The sequence below is a fragment of the Salvia hispanica genome, chromosome 4 (assembly GCF_023119035.1).
Source record: "Salvia hispanica cultivar TCC Black 2014 chromosome 4, UniMelb_Shisp_WGS_1.0, whole genome shotgun sequence".
Classification (NCBI taxonomy): Eukaryota; Viridiplantae; Streptophyta; class Magnoliopsida; order Lamiales; family Lamiaceae; genus Salvia; species Salvia hispanica.
In genome coordinates, this window is record NC_062968.1 from 13,090,827 (window position 1) to 13,112,111 (window position 21,285).

Below are 21,285 nucleotides of genomic sequence, written 5' to 3' on the forward strand. Positions count from 1 at the left end.
CATATGCGCATCGTGCTGGGCTGAAGTACAAATTTACTAATCATATGAATGTCATTTGATTGACAATATAATGTGATTTGGGCACAACACTCCAAGGGTTTAGTAGTCCATGGGGCTAGGGTGTAGCACCGACTCAATGGCATATTGTTCACTAAGTGATCGAAGTTAAATCCATCCACAAAGGGTTTAGTAATCCATAGGGCTAGGTTGTAGTATCGACTTAGCAACATAGTTTACAATTTAACAACACTGTGTAATGTACTTTTTGCTATGCAATATTCTATATAAAATAGTAACTATTTAGATATAAAATATTAAATAGATGAGTTAAGAACATGAAGCGATGTTCGATTGTAATGTATCAAAAATTAAAATTTCATGAAATTCAAATCACTTTATTATATATTGCAAGATTTGATTATGGTTTTATTGATTTTATTTGGAGAGCTTAAAATATATAAATATAATGGAGAATTAAAATTATGAAATTATTAAAATTGCAACAGTAAACTAAATTAATATTAATATGATATATTTAGTATAAACAATTGATTTTGTTGCAAAGTGTATTTTATAAAGAAACAGAGAAAATATCAATCATATAGCTTTAAAATGTGAATTAGATGATTTAAGAATATAAGAATTATTTTAACGAGATTCGACCGTAATATTCCAAACATAAAAGAAATTAAAGAAATTGAAATTTTAAAAATTAAAGAAACAAAATAAAAATTACATATTTTAACGAGATTCGACTGTAGTCATACGTTTATATTACATATTTCATCGTGATATATTAAAGTAATATTAATCGTTAATAACTTATGTTCAATTCGTTGTAGTTTGTATATTAATAGTAATTTTCATATATTGTAAAATTTCAAAGTGACTAAATCATTTATTTTTATAACAAAAAGTAATAGTAGTACTACTCATAATATTTTAAATCTTATTGTGAAGAGATATCATTAATATTTAAAGAATAGTACTACTCTAAATTTGGAAGAAATATTGTGTAAAGTGTCATTAATAAAATTAAAAAAACGGAAGAATGGGAAGGGAGGGGTGCGTTATATTGCTAACTATTTAAGTTGTTAACTCTGCTAACTCATCAATGCGGTGTACTAAAAATGTCAACACATAATATCAAGTTATCAACACATTATATTGAAGTTTCAACAGAACCATGTATTGACATTTTAATGTCATTGTGTTAACATTTTTAATACATTGCGTTGATTAGTTAGCAAGTTAGCAACTTAAGAAAGTTAGCAATTGATCACACCCCTGAGAATGGATTAATAAAATTGAATCATTGATGTATTGTCATACAAAACTTTTTGGCACGGAGTGTGTTAAATAATTTCTTTTGTTCATATTTCGCACGGATTATAGGATTTGGTACGAATTTCGTGAGCTGCGCAAAGCGTTGGGGGATACACTAGTATAATGGTTATTACATAGTTTGACAAAGACAACATGCAAAGAAATAACCACCACCAAAGATAAATATTCAATTGACAACATAAACCACGAACACTAGATCGTGTAGTTCTATTTCTCCAACGTACGCACAACAAAACTTACTGATGGACATGAAGTATTAATAACTTTTCTCAATAAACCTTATCTAGAGAACGCATTGACATTAATTCAATATGTAAATTACCTCTTCATATAGCTTTTCGACTGGAGGACCTGAGAATTCTTCTTGTGTCTGAGATGAAAACCAAATACTAACAATTAGGATTGAAAACCTACAAAAAAATCAAAATATGGAGTATTATTTATATCTTTTGGAGGATTAGTTTGTTGTTTATTTTCACATACTTCTCCTCATTTTCATTTACTTTAGGGCGGGGGGATGGGGGGGGGGGGGGGGCTTGAGCTACACAAATCAGATACATCATATAATTTACAAATTTTATTTTCCAACACAACGTTGAAGCCTTGTTTGTGTTTCTTGCCCGCAGCCCGTGATTTCACCATTTTAGCAACTTCTTGTTTCATCTTCTGTATTTTAATACTTCTCTTGTTTAGTGGATAATCCCGCATTAGCCATAACTCGAAGATTTCTCTGCCAATAAATATGCTTAATGAAACACATTATATTTGAGGCTAATAACGCCAAACAATAATAAAAACAACAATAAATGTAACATAATCAAGAAGCACAAAAATGGTTGAAAGTATTTACTAAAAAGCAGGTTGTAAGTGTTACTCCCTACCATATCAAAAAAGGTAATAAAGTGATATTGAGAAAAAAAATAAAACAATCATCATAAAAAGTTGGAAGTAAAAGAGATAAAGAAAGACACAATGAAGCAAAACAATGCAAATAATAAAATATCTTTATTTTCGAGAATGGAGTGTTGGAAAATTTGTATTTGGACGGAAACAAGTGACAAACACGGGGAAAGGTCAGTACATAATATAAATAGTATAGCCAAAGGTCAGTACCGAATATCGAACACGGGAAAAACAAACACAAAGTGTCTATCTCCTACTAGAACTCAATTACTATCTGGAGAACCGAAATATTTTGGAAACTTTTGAAAACCGAAAACTATTGAAAATAACAACCAGAGATAAACGATAGAGATAAGGGGAATTCCAGGGATGTGCGTTCACAGTTATGGTTATACAAATTCCAAACTACAATACCCTAGCATAGTTATTACTTTGATAGGACGAGTCACCTAGCTTATGCTCATGCGATGCAAACGTTGATTACTAACATTAGGGTTGTCAATCCTAACACGTAACTCCAAAAAGCTCCTAAGACCCTTGAAAGGTCCTCGCTCTCAATTAACAGTGCCGTTTTAAAAGAAGCTAACTATAGCGTCTACTAACTGGAACTAATTCGCTAGAACTCTCTCTTAGTTATGAAGCAAATTATGTTTGATCAATCACAGAATGTGTCACTCAGACGTGAAGCATCAAGATTAACTTAGGGGAGAAACCAAGTAAAAACAAAACGGATATTAAATAGAAAAAATTGAATTGTATAACCAAAGTCGTTACTAACACATCCTTAGAATCCTATGAGTTTAGTTACATATAATGGAATAAGCTAAATACATAGATTGAAGGGAAAACAATTGGAACATAAAACTAAAGCAAATAAAATCCGTAGGTTGAATCCTTATCGTTCTTGATGTTCTTGAATCATTTTTCAGCTCCTTGCACAATGACGTACTCTAGATTTTAATCTATGGGAATTTATGTTGCAAAAAGAAGCTCTCATTTGATAAAGCTTGAGGTCCTATTTATAGGTGAAAGTCATTCCTCATCATAGAAGGAAAAAATATTCAAAATATGGTAAATCTTGGGCCCAAATCTAGGTCAAATCGGATTCGCCGCTTTTCACGGCGGGCCACCGCATATCCTCCGGCGGTCGCCGCGCGGTAGTCCAAAGTCTCTGCCTCTTCGGCGGCGGGCCGCCGCACATACTCCAGCAGTCGCCGGACGAGACTCCTTTTTAAGCTTGAATTTCCGAGGTGGGCCGCTACACTTCACTGGCCGCCGGGCGCCGGTGGTCGCCGTACACCTTGCGGCGGTCGCCGTTCGCCGTCTGAACTCCAGATTTCCAAACTTTGCATTTTGACTCCCTTTTTCGGCTCAAATATGCACGTTTCTCACAAAACACATTAAAATACCAAAATGTATAAAATATGCAATTAATGGACATGTAGAGTGACTTTGACATAAAAAAACGGACCAAATAATGGCCTTAAAAACAGTGCAAAATCCGTGCATATCAAAAGGCAAGAATAACGATAAAAATAAAGATATTGTAAATATATGCCCCTAAATAACAAGGCTTATACTAAAGTACTTCGTCAAGGTATCACCTTCTTCCCTGTGAATGATTTTATATTACCGTTCATATGATGGTCTTAAAGATGGTAGTTGTATCACTAATATACCTAGCATCTTTAAAGCAAATAGATTTGTAAATGATTTTATAATATCGTTCAAATGATGGTCTTAATGATTTTATAATATGATCAAGGTATCACCTTTTTTTATGTAAATGATTTTATAATATCACCACACAATTTTGCAAATAGACTTGCACAAATACGCGCTAATTAAAAACAAATAAAGCACCCAGTATAGTCCACCATGTGTCGCATGGAATAGCACTCCAAAGGCAAACAAAATGTAGAATCCTACTCACTTTGAGCGGTTCCTCATTAAATGGCATCCCAATGACGTAAATGCCATAAACTACCATATATTTTTTTCACATATATATACCGGCTTACTTATGTCATTGCTATCAATATCACTTACATATATACATGTAATCTAATGATAATAAAATATATAGTGAGTCCATCACGTGTGACATGGAATAGACCTTCCAATAACAAAAAATATGTGAACATGCTAGAATTCTAGCCGTGATCGCTACAACTCACTTTAAGAATTCTTTATAAGAGAAACGCTGCTGCCCACAGTGTTTTAATATAACATTTCTTAGATACAAAAACTATAGAAACTATGACGATACACCTACGAACTTAGGCATCTTTAGAACTTACAATGAGAGTGGGCAACTAATTTATTGTTATGCTCTAGGTATGTACGTACATTAAAGAGTGAACTTGCAACTTACTTCCTTAACCATACATGGATATATACCTCCTAAGTAGTTTCCATTGTAGCATTCCTTTTCGAACATTCTACCATCGTACTGATGCTTGGCATCATTCTATTACTCAACATGAGATTCATGATTTTATTAACATATATTTACAAAATTATGTATAAATGTTTTAACATCAAAGGAAACAGAAGGAGAGTCACTAAACTAATGTGACAGTAGCATGGATGTATAAAGAAAAACATTAATTAAATTTCAATTGATGGTTCTGATCAGGATACTTGACTCATTTAAATCCCCCAAAGTTTTGTAAAAGAGAGAATTTCAGACTACAGAAAATAAAATTTGGCAAAACTCCATCAGATTGATCTTTCGAAATTGCATAAATAAAGTCTTCAACCCGCAAATATAGACATGTGATGTTAGATAGACCATCCAGCCATTGAGTATTCCAGGTCATCAAACAGTAAAGACAACCAAAAAAAATGATAGACGATTTTCATGTGAAAGCCAAATAGCAAGTAGAACAAAACAAAGTAATCTTAAAAGTAAAAAAATCTTGGTCTTAACGTGGAAATATACCTTCAGTGTTGTAATATTCATCACGTGGCCCAAAATGCTCATTAGACGGTCTATCTCTTCTTTTGGAATCCGTCTATAGCAGGAGCCCAGGAACAATAAAGGACATGGTTTTGACTTAAACTAAAAGACGGGCCAGTTAAGCACATACATAAATGATAGTACTCCCTCCGCCTCAGATAATTCGACCCAGTATTCCATTTTGGGCCGTCCCACATAATTTGTCTCATTTCACTTTTACCATTTTTGGTAGTGGACCTCTATTCCACTAACTCATTCCTACTCACATTTTATTATAAAACTAATACTCCCTCCGTCCCATGTTACTCGCACTTTTCATTTTAGGCCATAAATTTGGGATTGATTTTTTAGTCTAATTAAATTAGAAGTTTAAGTGTAATGAGACATCACTTAATAAAGGACCTCTTAACTTAATTTAACATATTAATTAAATGCATTAATTCTAACCTAAACTATAAATAGTGTAAGGAGTTTGTGACGAGCCGAAAAGCAATAGTGCAAGTAACATGGGAGGAAGGGAGTACTTTAAAAGTAGGATCCACATCCTACCAACTTTTTCAACTCACTTTCCATTAGATTTCTTAAAACTCGTGCCGGGTCAAAACGTCCCAAATTATCTGAGACGGAGGGAGTATTAGTTAGCTCTATAACAAAGAGGAAATGCACATACATAAATGATAGAAATAGTTAGCTCTATAACAAAGAGGAAATAATTCAGTTGCTAACTTTTGCAAGCTCAAGCTTTATTTTGGAGGCAATCTCCTTTTGCGTGAGTTAGATTGATTAGCATGATTTTGAGGATCTGGAGAAGGTGGTCTAACTGTTTATGCACAAACACAAAACAATGAATATTGCATGAATCACTCTAAAATAATAGAAATAAAGTAGGATGCAATACTAACAGGGAGATACATTGTGCAACTATCTTCTCCAACTATCTCCAAAGGCATTCTCAAGTTTTGTAATATTTGGAGATTCCTCCTATAAAAAAGGTGGTAGTACGTTTGATTCATGGTGATAAAATCAAACACACTATGTGCATACAAAAAAAAGGCAATTTGATGAAAAAGCAGTGCACACCAACTCATTATCATCAATGAAAGAATCATCGGTGTTGTAATTGTCATCATCATCGTTGTTGCCCTGCAAGTTCCACATACACAAAAAAAAAAAAAAAATCCGCCTCAGTCAAAAATAAATCTCGGATACGAATTCACAAATAATTTTCCAAATCATACTGCGAAATGAAAGCTAGGCAACAATATACCTTCAAAATTGGGAGATCAATAGTAAAAAATATAATATAGAAAGAAAAACAATGAATTATTTAAGATATGATCCAATCCAAAATAACTCTTAACATAACTTTTCCCCGTGAAGCCAAAACTTTTCCATTCTTTGTAGGGCACGAAAATTACCAATTCTAAACCTTTTTCAAGTCTATATACATCCCATAAGTAATATCAACCATTCATAGCTTCCAACTCTAATTCTTCCATCATTCCATCCACCATTCTTGGAGATTGGAGCAAGGCAACAGAAGACTAAAACTTCATACAATTCATCATTGGGTTTTGTTTGCTTTTCTTTATATTTTGTACTTTTATTTATAGTTTTTGCTATTTGTCTATAGATAGCTAAACTATAAGAATTCTAGGGATGTGTTAGTAACTCTTTTGGTTTATATAATTCTAATTTTTTATATCTGTTTGTTCTTGTTTACTTTATTTTAAGTTGTTCGATAATGCTTCATGTTTTAGTGACACATTCTATGATTGATTCTTGGCATGTAAACAATCGAGGGAGGATTTGCATGTTAGACGGACTTAGTTAGCACTGCAATTAATTCCCCCTAAAAAGGTACTGTTAACTAAGAGTGAGGGCATCTTGAGGGTCTAATCGTTCTATTTGGAGTTAATAATCTAAGCCTGACAACCTTAGTGCTTAATCTACTTTGTGCTGCATGAGCAATACTTGTGTGACTCGCTCTAGTTAAGCATGAATTGTACTAGGGTATCATTACTGTGCCTTGTATAAACCATTATTGTGAAATCAATATCCTTGAATTTCCATCATTTGCTTGTTTTACTTTCTTTATATACTTTGTTCTATTTGCTTTATTTATTTTATGTCTAGCTAATTATTTCAATCAAAACTATTGTGTCTATAGATAGTATATGACGCTTTGAAATTCTATATTTATGTTCGATATCCCGATACTGACATTTAGCTATACTATTGTTGCCTTGTTAACCGACCTCTTGATCAATCCACCCCACCACCCATAATCGAAGAACACATCCACTTGCTCAGAAAACCCCAAATTTCCCATCTCCTAGCACCAGAGGCAAAGCGACAGTAGCCACTGGACTCCGATTACCGGCGAGGCGCCACGACAATGACGGACTCACGGCTGGAACGCGACTAGCCATGGAGCCACGACGGTGCTGAACGTCGGAGAAAAGAAGAGAGAGAAATTCATATTTTGGAATTCTTTTTTTAATATTTTATTTTATTTTTATTAATTATGCATTGGTATACTAATTAGGTTAAAAATTCACTAATCGTGCGTTGACTGTCAGTTTTTGATGAGACTGTAAAAAAGGACCACTCCGACGGCGATTTCGTTTGTTTAGGAGTCAATTTTCAAAAAGTGAATGTTTTGAACCAACTTCGTATTTTGGCCATATGTTTAGGAACAAAAAGAGACTACCATTTATGAAAGATTCTAACTAGGAATCCTAATGTGGGATGGACTTAAGTGGAAAACTGGGATTGCTAAAGTGGGACAGATGGAGTATTATTTTTTTGGATATTGGCATGGAAAACCATAAATTTTTAGGAAAATTTGTTATTTCCCACCGACTTTAAAATTAGCCTCTAATACCACCAACTTTGTCCAATTGTGGTTTTTTCCCAACTCAACACGAATTAAAATAAATTCGACTGAAATCTATCCATACTGGCAGACGTCGAATCTGCATTGGGCTACCGGAAAATATTAAATGAAATGATGTTGTTTATAACTCTAGTTTCAAATTAATCCTAATACTGAAAAAAGATAGAAGAGGGTTGAATTATTCTATTCAAATGTTGAATAGTGGGGGAGCAACGATATTCAATACAGTAAAGGCCAAAACTGGTCCTAAACATATGCCTTTTTTAATGATTTTGGTCCTATACTTTATCTTTTGAATTTTGCATCCTAAACATTTCAACTCAGATCACAATTGACCTTACACTAACAATTCCATCAATTTTTAAACGATTTTAACCTGATTTTGACCGATTTTTAAACGGTTTTAACGCGAATGTGACTGTTAAAACCATCTAAATCGGGTTAAAACCGTTTAAAAATTGACGAATTGTTAATGTAGGACTAATTGTGATTCGAGTTGAAATGGATGCAAAAATTCAAAAGATAAAATATATGGCCAAAATCATAAAATGAACATATGTTCCGAATCAATTTTTGACCTTTTACTCTATTCAAAATTAAACGCGGAACATAATGGTTTAAGAAGAATTTCGACCAATTTTTTTTTTAAAATTTTAGTAATAGAATTAATTTGAAATTAGAATTGGGAACGACATCGTTTCCTTTAATATTTTCTTGTAGCCCACGAGATTTGACGGCTTGTGTTGAGTTGAAATTTTTTAAATTCTGGTCGGGCACAGAAAAATACCAATTTTTACATAAATAGATTCGGAGAATTGAATTGAAAATCAACAATAACGGCAAAGTGTAGAACTGATAAACAATTTTGTGAATAGTAACCAATTTAATGGGAGTTCACGGCCTCTGGGAACTCCTCGCCCCCGTGGGCCGCCGCGTCTCCATCGAAACCCTCGCCGGCAAGAGGCTCGCGATCGGTAACTCCTATTCCAAGCTTTAATTAATTTTATGATCGAAATAATTTTATGATCGAAACCCTCTCTCTCTCACACTCCAGATGCGAGCATATGGATGATACAGTTTCTGAAGGCAATGCGGGACGAAAAAGGGGAAATGGTCAGGAACGCCCACATATTGGGCTTCTTTCGTCGAATTTGCAAGCTTCTCTATCTTCGAACTAAGCCGGTTTTCGTCTTCGACGGTGGCACGCCTGCTCTCAAGCGCCGCACTGTCATCGCTCGCCGCCGCCAGCGTGAGAATGCCCAGGTTAAGATCAGAAAGACTGCGGAGAAGTTGTTACTCAATCATGTGAGTTCCTTGTGAATTCCCCCTTTATCTTAATTTAGGGCTATTTCATTTCCTTCAACTCATAATCAACCAGGAAAAGTAATTTTTTGTTCATAGCTTAAGACAATGAGATTGCAAGAGTTGGCGGCAGATCTTAAAAAACAGAGACAGGAAAATGATATCAAAGGGAAAAAGGCCGTCGAACTAGAATCTGTTAATGAGCCGGGAAACAAGTTGCAAGGTGATGATGATGTGGCTTCAAGTTTCCGTCAAGTAGAGTTAGACGAGATGTGAGTTATGCTAAATTCTCGGTTACTTATTGTTGTAAACTATAGTATGACTTTTGTAAACCATTTGATTTAGGTTGGCAGCTTCTATTGCTGCAGAAGAGAATGAGGGTTTTGGCATTGGTGCATCAACCTCAGGTGCTCGAGATGATGAACTTCTTGACGAGGACGATGATGGAGATGAGGAAATGATACTAGTAAGTGTGATTCATAAATTGAACTAGCATGGCTTACTTTCTCAAAATGTTTTGTCATGGTGCTTCCTTTTGTCACATTTTCTTACAGCCCGAGATGCATGATAAAGTTGATCCTGCTGTTTTGGCTTCTTTGCCTCCGTCGATGCAACTTGATCTTCTTGTTCAGGTGGTTTCCATCTTATTGTTGAGTTCTGTCTATAAATTCTAGTTTATGAATCATGAGTGTTTTACCTTATTTGTCAATCTCCTGCTTACAGATGAGAGAGAGACTCATGGCTGAGAATAGGCAGAAGTACCAGAAGGTCAAAAAGGTATAAACAGCTCCCATAAAGCCCTCAAATATGCCCTTGTCTATACATCGTATATTCTTATTTGTATTGGCAGATTTTCTGGAGTTGTTTCTTTATGAACATCCTAATTTTCCTGATGGCAAATATATTTTGCATTATTGCCTTATTGCCTTATTGCTAATCTTTTTACCACGTACGTGGAGCCTTAAGAGTTTTTTCTACTTTCCTTTCAAGTGTATTATTGTGTAGGCCCCAGAAAGATTTTCGGAGTTACAAATAGAAGCTTATCTCAAAACAGTTGCATTCCGCCGTGAGATAGATGGGGTTCAGAAGTCTGCTGCAGGGAGGGGCATAGGTGGTGTGCAGACATCGCGAATTGCATCTGAACCCAACAGGGAATTTATTTTTTCCTCATCATTCACCGGGGATAAAGAGTGCGTATTTTAGTCTCTTATACTTTGCACCTTTGTACAACAATTTAAAAAATTTTGTATTGTTTTTTTAAAAACACCGTAATGCTTTGTAAGTGATTTTTTTTCTTGATTTTACCAGATCCCTAACATCTGTTGGACAAGAGAGAAATGGGGTTGACCGTCGGCCCCCATCAGTAGTGTCTTCTGCTCATGCTGTCAATATAGATCAGCGGATGAAAAAATCTGATGTGGCAGCTGAACCAACTGTGGCTGAATCTGAAAAGGCATATCATGATGATGTTGAGACTTATTTGGATGTAAGAGACACTGGGATCAGTATGACACGAGATCTGCAGAGGAATGTAGATTTGAGGACACTAATGAATCAGGAGATCATGGAAAAAAATGAAAAGGGTAATAATGGATCTCCCACTACTAGGAATTCTCCAGGTGTTCCAGATGATTCACATCACATAAACCTGCAGCTGGAAGCTACTGGTGTGAATAATGGTGACAAAATAGGGGAGCCTGTAGTGTTAACTGGTACTTCTTTTGAGATTTCTTTTGAAGCTGCAATAGAGCCTGATGGATATAGCGATATTGATGATAATTTATTTGCTCGTCTGGTGGCTGGTGACCCAATTACAGACTTTTCTGTTGATAATTCCATGATATCTCAACCACCTTTGCATACTACTTCAGATAATGATTGGGAGGACGGAGCCATTGAAGGCAAAAGTACAGAATATCAGAATGTAGAAGAGGGCATGAGTGATGAGGAAGAAGTTGAGTGGGAGGAAGGAGAAGAAAGCCAGAAACATTTTCCGAAGGGATGTCTTGAAGGAGCATCTGCTCTTCAGGAGGTAAATAGAAGAAGAAAAGCAGACATAAAGGGTGATTTATCGATGTATGACTTCCAAGAAAATCATGCATCAGAAGGAAAGAAAAGTACAGAGTGTCTGAAAGTAGGGGACATGAGTGATGAGGGAGAAATCGAATGTGAGGAACCGTCTGAAGACATTCAATTGAAATCATTTTCTTCTCTAGGTGAAAGCAATATAAATCTTACAAAGGGTGCCTTGGAAGAAGAAGCGGCTTTGCAGGAAGCAATTAGAAGAAGTTCAGAGAATATATCAGGTTGCAGAGACGTGATGGATTTTCAGGAAAATTTCTCGTCAGAAAGGGCTGGGGTAATGGCTGATGAGAGTACCGATTGCATATTTGCCGATCCAGGGGAAGAGGGGCCTGAGATTTTCACCTCAGCCGACAATTTACACCAACCATTTGGCTCAATGAATGATCTTGATAAAATTAATATAGAAACTACAACTTCTTCATTTGTAGTACCGAGTCCTGAAACAACCAATTTAGACTCAAAGTTTTGGAATCCTAGTGAAAAGGGATCTTTAGCTGGTGAGGTACTAGTGGGTTCAGACAAACTCCCAGTAGCAGATTCTAAAAAACAGCCATTACACGCTTGTAGTGAAGATAATGATGGGTATGTTATCAAGAAGCCAGTGAATTTTTGTACTGAAAAGGTTGTGCATCATATGAGTAGCTCTGTGATCACTGGTTCATCACATGACATATTGCGTAATTCTGGTTCTGCTTATGTAAAGAACATGTCTCAGGCAAAGCTAGACGTTCATTTGAGTAGTACTGGGAATCCTGGCAAAACTTCTGCTGATGATTCAGGAATTGGTGTAGATAATTTAGACAAGGATGAAATGGATGGCAACTTTTTAATGGAAACAGAAATTAAAAGTAATGATTATCAGGATCCAAGGATTCTTGAGGATCGCTTGGAGGGAGAAATTGCATTTCTAGGTAAAGAACGTGAAGAACTAGGAAGTGAGCAGCGGAGGCTGGAGAGGGATGCAGGATCAGTCAACAATGAGATGTTTACTGAATGTCAGGTCTGTTTGGTGGGCATGCCTATGTTTTCTCACACTCTTATAGCTTTTGAACATCCACAATAACAAAAAACTTGGGCTTCCCAGCATATTCAAAATTCTCTTAAAATTGATTAAAATATATGCTTGAAGATTCCGATCTTGCATACAATTAATTATCTGGTGCATAAGATTCAGTGGCACAATCTTTCCATCTTAAAAAAGTTGTGGTGCATTTGACATAAGCCAGTTAGTTGGCTGTGTGTCCAACTTCATTGTGAGCTTTGACATGTGGCAAATATAATGTCAGTGTATGTGAATATGAATCACTTGAAAGTGGGGGATATAATGATTTTCAGTGCTAGAAATGGTGGGGTAGCAATTACAAGATGATGGATGGGTAGTGGAGGAGTGTGTTAATGCAGTCATTAAATTTATTATTATTATTATTATTGTTGTTATTATTATTGTTATTTGGCAATTCCATGTGGGAGAATCTTATATAATAGGCAAATTATACAATATTTATATTTCTAATTTATGAAAAATTTAATTGTCATATACATAGTATCATATCAAAAAAGAGGAGAGACGGGAGAAAGAGAAAAGAGAGGCTATTACAAGAGGAGATAAGGGGAACATAAAGGGAAAAAAAAGTCTTTTATGTTTCTTTTAGGGTTCATGAGTATAAAGGGAAATTAAGGACCTCAAATGATTTTTTTTTTCTTATTCAGAGACCTGCGACGATATTTTTCCTAATTCAGGGACCTGAAAGGTGCAAAGCGCATTTTTCGGCGACCAAATTTGAAGTTCACTCCTTATTGTATTTTGCATTTCATTTCCATAGTGTTCGATAAGTTTCCATTCGCTTCTTTTTCTCTAACAGAATTTTGTGCTAATGCATGTCACAATCAGAATGGAGTTGAGTGTTGAATACGCCTGCAGTTATTTTATTTTCTTGTGCCTCTATTGCTGATATGAATTGTTTTGCATTACAGTTCTAAATAATGTTTTATTATTTTCCCTTGCAAACACAAAATGAACTCAATGTTGAGGTTGATTGTGACATTATTATGATAGGAATCCTTGCCTTCATTGTTGATTTGGTGCATTGGTGTTGATTATGCTTGAAATTTTGGGAATTCTTTTTTTTTTTTTTTTTTTTTTTTTTTTTTTTTTTTTTTTTTTTTTTTTTTTCTATTTTTGGGTAATTTTCCTTAATTTTGTTTGTCCTATATGACTTGCAAACATTTCTTTATTATGTAGGAGTTGCTTCAAATGTTTGGATTACCATACATCATTGCACCAATGGAAGCTGAAGCTCAATGTGCTTTCATGGAGTTATCAAATCTTGTTGACGGTGTGGTAACAGATGACTCTGATGCATTCTTATTTGGGTCTCAGTGTGTCTACAAAAACATCTTTGATGATCGCAAATATGTGGAAACATATTTGATGAAGGTGATCTTGTAACTTATATACTATAACAGCTGTTTTGTAGGTATTAATATTGTCCATAAATATCTCAATTGAGCTTGTGATTAACTTTTTGTCAATGAGCTGTGGTTTCCTGTTGCATATCATGTTGCTTCAATATTTCCATGGCATGTTAAAGTTGTTTGGTTAGATAGAACTCATAGAAGTACCACACCGACCTTTTGTGTAGTAAATTTTATCTTTTTTACGCTTAAGCATTGATTTTAAGTGTTCTGACACTTGTTGGTTTCTAGGATATTGAGAATGAGCTTGGCTTGGATCAAGAAAAGCTAATCCATATGGCATTGCTTCTTGGAAGTGATTACACTGAAGGCATTCGGTAAAGTTTTCATCTTCTGTCATTAATATTTTCATTACTTGTTGTGTCAATCCTGAATACAGTTGCTGATAGAGTGAAGGTGAAACCAACAAAAGAACAGAAATAGAAACTAACTCTCTAGTCCGAAGAGAGGCTATTTCTCCAAAGAGGACACAACGTATTTGTCAATGATGAAACATAGGAAACAATAGCCATATGAGTGAGAAACTGACTAAACCCTAATGATATCCTAGGCCATATGTTTACATGTTGGACTCAATGATAATATAACCCAAGAACTTAATTCAGAAAACCAACATACTAATCAAAGACTCAGGCTAATAAAACACGACTCGGCATGTACTGAAGAGATATCTAGTTAATTAAAGTAATAATTACTGCTGTACAGATATCTGTTGTGTCACAACATCTTTTGCAGGAATTCTGGTGGTCAGCCTCTTAGTTTCACTGGCATTGCATATTAATCTCTTGTAATATTGCAGCGGTGTCGGCATTGTTAATGCGATTGAGGTTGTTAATGCTTTTCATGGGAAAGATGGTCTTCGTGAGTTTCGAGAGTGGATTGAATCACCGGATCCTAGTATCCTTGGGAAAATAGATGTAGAAGCAGGAGGTGACTCAAGAAAGGAAGAACCAAAAGGCACCGACGATGCTGAAAGGAAAAAACGGATTTTCAAGGATAAGCATGTAAACTGACTTGCTTTACATTTTCATCCAAATGTTTGTCTGTTTATGTTCATGATTTTCATTTTCTTGGCATATCAGAGAAATGTGAGCAAAAATTGGCACGTCAGTTCTTCTTTTCCAAGCGATGCTGTGATTTCTGCTTATGTTTCCCCACAAGTGGATAAATCAACCGAACCATTTGCATGGGGAAAACCGGATCTTTTTGTTCTTCGCAAGTGAGTTTTCATCTGTCACCTCTGTATTCAAGGCTGAAGCGTAATGAAATGACAAAAATTCACCATTCATTGAATTGGCACCTAGATTGTGTCTGGAGAAATTTGGCTGGGGCGCCTCTAAAGCTGATGAGTTGCTGCTACCAGTGCTGAATGAGTACAGCAAGCATGAGGTGATCACTCTTCCTTTTGATTCCAGCCTTGTTAACTCAATACAGTAGTAGAAACAACCAAGGCACTAATGGTATAATCGTGTGTGCATAAAATGGAGTGCTGTTAACAAAGTTTTCCTTTTCACTCCATTTTCACATCATAACTGTCATTTCTAAAGATGTGACACCTTTGTACTTGTTTATGTGGGTCTGTTGATACAGACGCAACTGAGACTGGAAGCGTTTTACACCTTCAATGAAAGATTTGCCAAAATTCGGAGCAAGAGAATAGAGAAGGCTGTCAAAGGAATAGCGGGGTCTAAATCTTCTGCTGTGATGGGTGAAACACCTCAACAATCATCCAGGAAGGGCATGAAAAGCAAAGTGGTGCGCTGTGAAGATGAAGGAAACCAATTAGATTTAAATTCAGCAGGAGGGGATGGTGCTGTTACCACAACAAAACCATCCATTGAGCCACTGAAAAAAGGACAGATGAGGAAAAGAAATTATCGTAGAGTGTTGGAAGAATCTATTGGTGTAGATGATGAATCACGTGGTCGGCGAAGACAACGAGGAAGTGGCAAAGGAAAGAGAAGTGGAAGAGTAAAGAAGAAAACTGATATTGGAACCAGCTATGACGATGCCAGCAATAGTGGATATGGTGAAGTATTGCAATCCCACACATCTGATGAACCTCCTCAATTACGAAGGGTATGCAAGTGTGTGTGTGTGTGTGTGTGTGTGGGGTATCAACTTAGTCCTTTTTTAATGAAATCTCATTGCTTAACTCCAGTCTGGACGACCTCGGAAATATGTGAATTACAACGCGGGTGCGCCTTTCATGGAAGAAGTAATGTTAAAGGGGGATAAAGAAATCAGTGGTGCAGTAAAGATCATCGATGATTCTCTAAAGGAGAGTGGTGACATTACATTGCATGAGACAGATCTGTCACACGGAATAAATGAGATTGGCATACAAACAAAAAACGGTGACAATGCGTTGGAGACAGATCTGACACATGAAATGGGTGAGATTGATATTCAAACAAGAGAAGATCCTTCTGGCCGTAGGCAAGAATCGAATGATTATCTTCAGTTTGGAGGCGGGTTCTGCATGAATGAAGATGATGAAGATGGCCATGCAACAAGAGAAACCATGCTTGATCATCTCACTGGTGCTGATCTCATGCTGAAAGAAGATCGGGAAAGCAATACATCAAGACCTTCAGATGAGGGCACATGTATGCCTGATAACGAGTTAGACAGGAACGACGACACATCAAGAAGTGACACCGAGGGTGAATTCAAGAGATTGAACATGGTATCCCTTCGTGCAATGCCAAACTTGAGAAAGAAAAGGCGAAAAAAGTGAGGTTGTGTGTTACTCTGTGCTTTTCTTTTGCAAAATCTGAAGCAGTAGCTTACTTTTTCCGGTCGTGTTGTCCTTGTATACTCCCTTCCTATGTATAATCCTTTATGCTCCCTTCTTATGCAAGTTTTTTACTATCCATATTTCAGAGGCGAACTCATAACTAATCCCCAATATTCAGGATTTGTATATTCACTAGGGATGAACATTCAGGTTTCGATTTGGTTTTTTGCTCAAATCAAACCAAACCCAAAAAACCTAATTTAGTATCTAAAATATCCAATTTCGTATACAAAATTTTTGTCAATGTATACTACTTTTTGTTTAAATGGAATCTACAATGCAATGCTTACTTGCATTATATATACAAATTAACCATTACTCTGTATTTGAACAATTATTCTTCTAAAGTGGAATGGTAAAAGATAAAGTAAAATTGAGGGACTAATAAATTCAAGTAAATTTTGACTAATAAATTCACGTAAATTTCGCGTTCGGATACTTTGAAATGTAATAAACGGGACTTCAAGTTTCTTACAACCTTGAAAATACGGCCAAAACATGGAATAATAATGTACTCCCTCCGTCGGTGAATAGAAATCTCATTTTTTTATTTTAGTCCATCTGCGAATAGGAGTCCCTGTTCACTTTTACTATAACTAGTAATAGAGTCCCACTTAGTGACAAAGCCACTATGGGGCCTGGGGGGCCACTGGGCCCCCCAGCTAGGGATGTCAATGTAGCCCGCAACCCATGGGCCGGCCCGAATAGCCCGCCAAATTTATAGGGTTAGGGCTAAAAATTTCTAGCCCGATAAAATTACAGCCCGACTAGCCCGCACCCGATTAGCCCGCAACCCGTTAGGGCCAGACCCGAAAACCCGATGGATTGGCCCGAAAACCCGATAAAATTTCTATCGTTCTATTTGTTTGACTCTAATTCGACACTTCATTGGTTATTTTATGATATAGACTACTAAACAAATAACTTTCAATTTTATATATTAAATTTATAAATGATATATTAAATTTATATTAACATAATAATAGATATATAAATTAGAAACTTCAAGTTCACTAAAAAAATATATTTAAATTTCGAAAACATACTTTAAAATTTCTTTATGTTTATGTTTTATTTTGCATAAATCTCAAATATTAGTATATGATGGTGTTTATGTTTGAGTTTAAGCATATATCTCAAATATATCATAATTAAATATTTTACAATTTATAAATATAACTAATTTTCACCATTATTTATTGGATTGATCGCATGTTAATTTTATCGATAGCAACCCGATTAGCCCGCTGGGCTAGCCCGAAACCCGAGCTTCTAGGGTTAGGGTTGAACTTTTATAACCCGAAGAAAATCACAACCCGACTAGCCCGCACCCGATTGACCCGCAACCCGAATAGGGTTGGCCCGAAACCCGGTGGGCTAGCCCGATTGACATCCCTACCCCCAGCTAATGCAGTTATTAGTATATTATATATATGCTATTAATAAAACATAATTTGTAAATAGCGCGGTTGGTTTCGGCATTGGTCAGTGGCCCTACTTACCCGAGTTCGATCCCTGTGGCCTCAAATCCTTATCCTTTGTTTAATTTTCTTACATTTTTATGCTCCTAAATCCCAAATTCGATTCCCCTTTAGACTAAAATTCAATTTTTTTCTTGTTTTGTTTTCTTACTCTTTTATGTCCGGGAGTTTATTTTATACGTTCACACAGTTTAATTCATTCAACCTGCAAATTAATTTTTTTTTCTTACACTTTTACTTCTAAGAATTTGTTTTATAGTAGTATTTTCTTATATTTCTAAGTTTCCAAGTTCAAATCCTTCCACCTATATTCCTTACTTTATTTTCTTAAACTTTTATGGCCAGTAGTTTTACTCTCACCGCTATTTTATTTGCATATATCTGACTTTTAGTCTTATAATACTACTTAATTACTTGCACCTTATTTTTTAAGGATAACAGACATAGATTTCTAGTTTCTATTATGCGTTTTTCTAATTTTTATTTTCTCTCATTATTCATCCACTATATCTTTTGCAATTTCCCATTGCTCATGCTACAAAAATTTTCGACGCTTCCAACACAAAAAAATGCCTGAACTTCGGATCCCCCAATATAAAATTTCTGGCTATACCACTGGTCCCACCTTCCACTAATTCATTCCACTCACATTTAATTCAAAACTAATATATACAAGTGAGACCCCTATTCCACTAATTTTTTTCCACCCACTTTTATTAACATTTTTTAAAACCCGTGCCGCCAAGAAATGAGACTCCTAATGGCGGACAGAGAGAGTATTCCGTAAAGTGAAATGTACTCATTCAAATACATGATTATGGGTAGATATAAGTTATAATTAAAAATAAACTCCCCACGTCCCACAATAGATGACATACTTAGGGAATAACATGGGACTTTAGGAAATGTTGTTTTGCGTATTACGTGGAGAGAGAAAATATTATATTTATATTAATTTAAGAGGAAGTATTTCTAGAAAAAGGAAATGTGACATTTTTTGTGGGACAAACTAAAATGGAAAATGTGACATCTATTATGAGACGGAGGGAGAACCACTTAGTAGTATTTTGTTCCATTAATTATTTATGCTAGATACATGTATGCCTAATTAATTGATTATCTATAGATAATTGTTTTGTTGTTACAGATCATGCAAAATAAAAACGTTGAATCCTCAATTCCAAAGGTTTCCTATATTCCGGCCCAACAGTATTGTGAGGGATGTTCAATCGTAGTACGCAGTGGCCTGCTAGGGGAAAGGGTTGTAATCCACTGTCCTGCCATAAAGACACCTTTCAAGGCCTCACACTTGTGCTTGAGATATGTTGCAACTACACGACAGTAGTAGAATCGATCTTTGGTCATTCTAGTAAATCTCCCCCTCCGGAATCAACTACAACGCCCCTGAGGACTTATTGTTATATACTCCCTCCGTCCACCATTTAAAGAGCCTTTTTGACTCAGCACGATTTTAAAAAGTTACTTGATTTTGTGGAGAAAAAGTAAATAGTGAGTGGAATGCGAGACCAATTTAAAGTAATTAGTTTTATATTGAATTATGAGATTAAAAGGGTGGTGGAACGTGAGGTTTGCATGCTAAAAGTAGAATAAAGTAAATGATTTTATAAATAATGTACTCCCTCCGTCCCAAGATATTAGACCCTTATTCCTTTTTGGGGTGTCCCAACATATTTGAATTATTTCTATTTATGATAAAAATTTACTTTACTACCAACTCCCCTTACACCACAAAACAACATTTCCTAAATTCTTGTGCCCAAAAGAAAGGACTCTAATATATTGGGAAAGGACGGAGGGAGTACAAATCAAAATAGCAAAAGGGCTCTTTAAATGGCGGACGGGGGCGGAGTAGTTTATAACGTTCGTCATGACCCTTTAAAGCTTTTATTTGCTTTAATTTTGTCACTTGAGAGTTGACGTCATATTTCAAAGCATGTATATATTGTCCGTTAACTAAATTCACACCTATTTTTATGTGTCACTTTCAATATGTATATTTTTTAGAATTTTTATATTTTTTCAGAATTTTTATATTATCAATTTCGAATTTGAACGTTTAGTTTATTTGTGTAATGATTAATTATTACTATTACCCAATTAGAATATCGATATTTGTCATTCTTGTATATCTGCCCTCCGGAATCAACTATACTGTTCCCGCGGGCTTATTGTTAGATACTACCTCCGTCCCGTATTAACTGTCACATTTACTTTTTTTTCACTCATTTTGTAAAAATGATTACAAAATGATAATAAATAGTTAAAGTGGAGAAATAATAAAATAAGAGATAGAATAAGGTAGAGAAGACTCCTCTCTACCTTATTCTCTCTCTCTTATTTTACTATTTCTCAGACTTTAAATATTAGTTATCATTTTTACAATACGAGTGCAGAAAAGTAAATGTGACAGTTAATGCGGGATGGATGATTATCATTTCAATGTGACAGAGATAGTATTAGTTAATACTCCATCCGTCCTCTAAAAATAGAAACTCTTTTCTTTTTGGTCCATCCCGTAAAAATAGAAACTTTCTATATTAGGGAATTTCTCCATCTAATAAGATGAGACTCAATTTCCACTAACACATTTTTTTTCTATCTCTCTTACTTTACCAATTTTACATTAAAATTCGCGTCATTTCAAAAGTTTCTATTTTTCCAGACGGAGGGAATAATTGATTATTAAAGTAGATAGATTCACACTTATATAAATTTGCTTCAACTTGAACCTTTCATTATAAATGTTACACTATTTTTATGTATAGATCAATAATGGTTTTTTACTATATTCTTTTCTTTCTTTGTTGTTTTGCCAATAAAAAATACATCAAGCTAGTTGAGACGACCTAAAGAAAAATACGTATCACGTACCTTACATGGGTTAGTAGAATATGAGGTCCACCACCAAAAATGGTAAAAATGAAATTGGACAAATTTTGTAGGACAGACGAAAATAGAAAATTGGGACAAATTTTCAGGGACGGATGAAGTAATAATTTTGTTTGGCATC

General features: G+C 35.3%; 1 protein-coding gene across 1 annotated transcript; it reads left to right on the forward strand.

The window, feature by feature from the left end:
* Positions 1 to 8,938: 8,938 nt before the first annotated feature.
* Positions 8,939 to 16,851, forward strand: LOC125219422 (DNA repair protein UVH3). The gene is made up of 15 exons (XM_048121396.1): positions 8,939 to 9,085; positions 9,166 to 9,416; positions 9,513 to 9,685; positions 9,759 to 9,879; positions 9,968 to 10,045; positions 10,137 to 10,190; positions 10,419 to 10,603; positions 10,722 to 12,498; positions 13,741 to 13,935; positions 14,205 to 14,290; positions 14,773 to 14,977; positions 15,056 to 15,192; positions 15,278 to 15,362; positions 15,564 to 16,052; positions 16,135 to 16,851. Exons 1-15 carry the CDS (start codon positions 8,998 to 9,000, stop codon positions 16,711 to 16,713), a joined length of 4,503 nt encoding a protein of 1,500 aa, XP_047977353.1. The 5' UTR covers positions 8,939 to 8,997; the 3' UTR covers positions 16,714 to 16,851.
* The last annotated feature ends 4,434 nt before the right edge of the window (positions 16,852 to 21,285 follow it).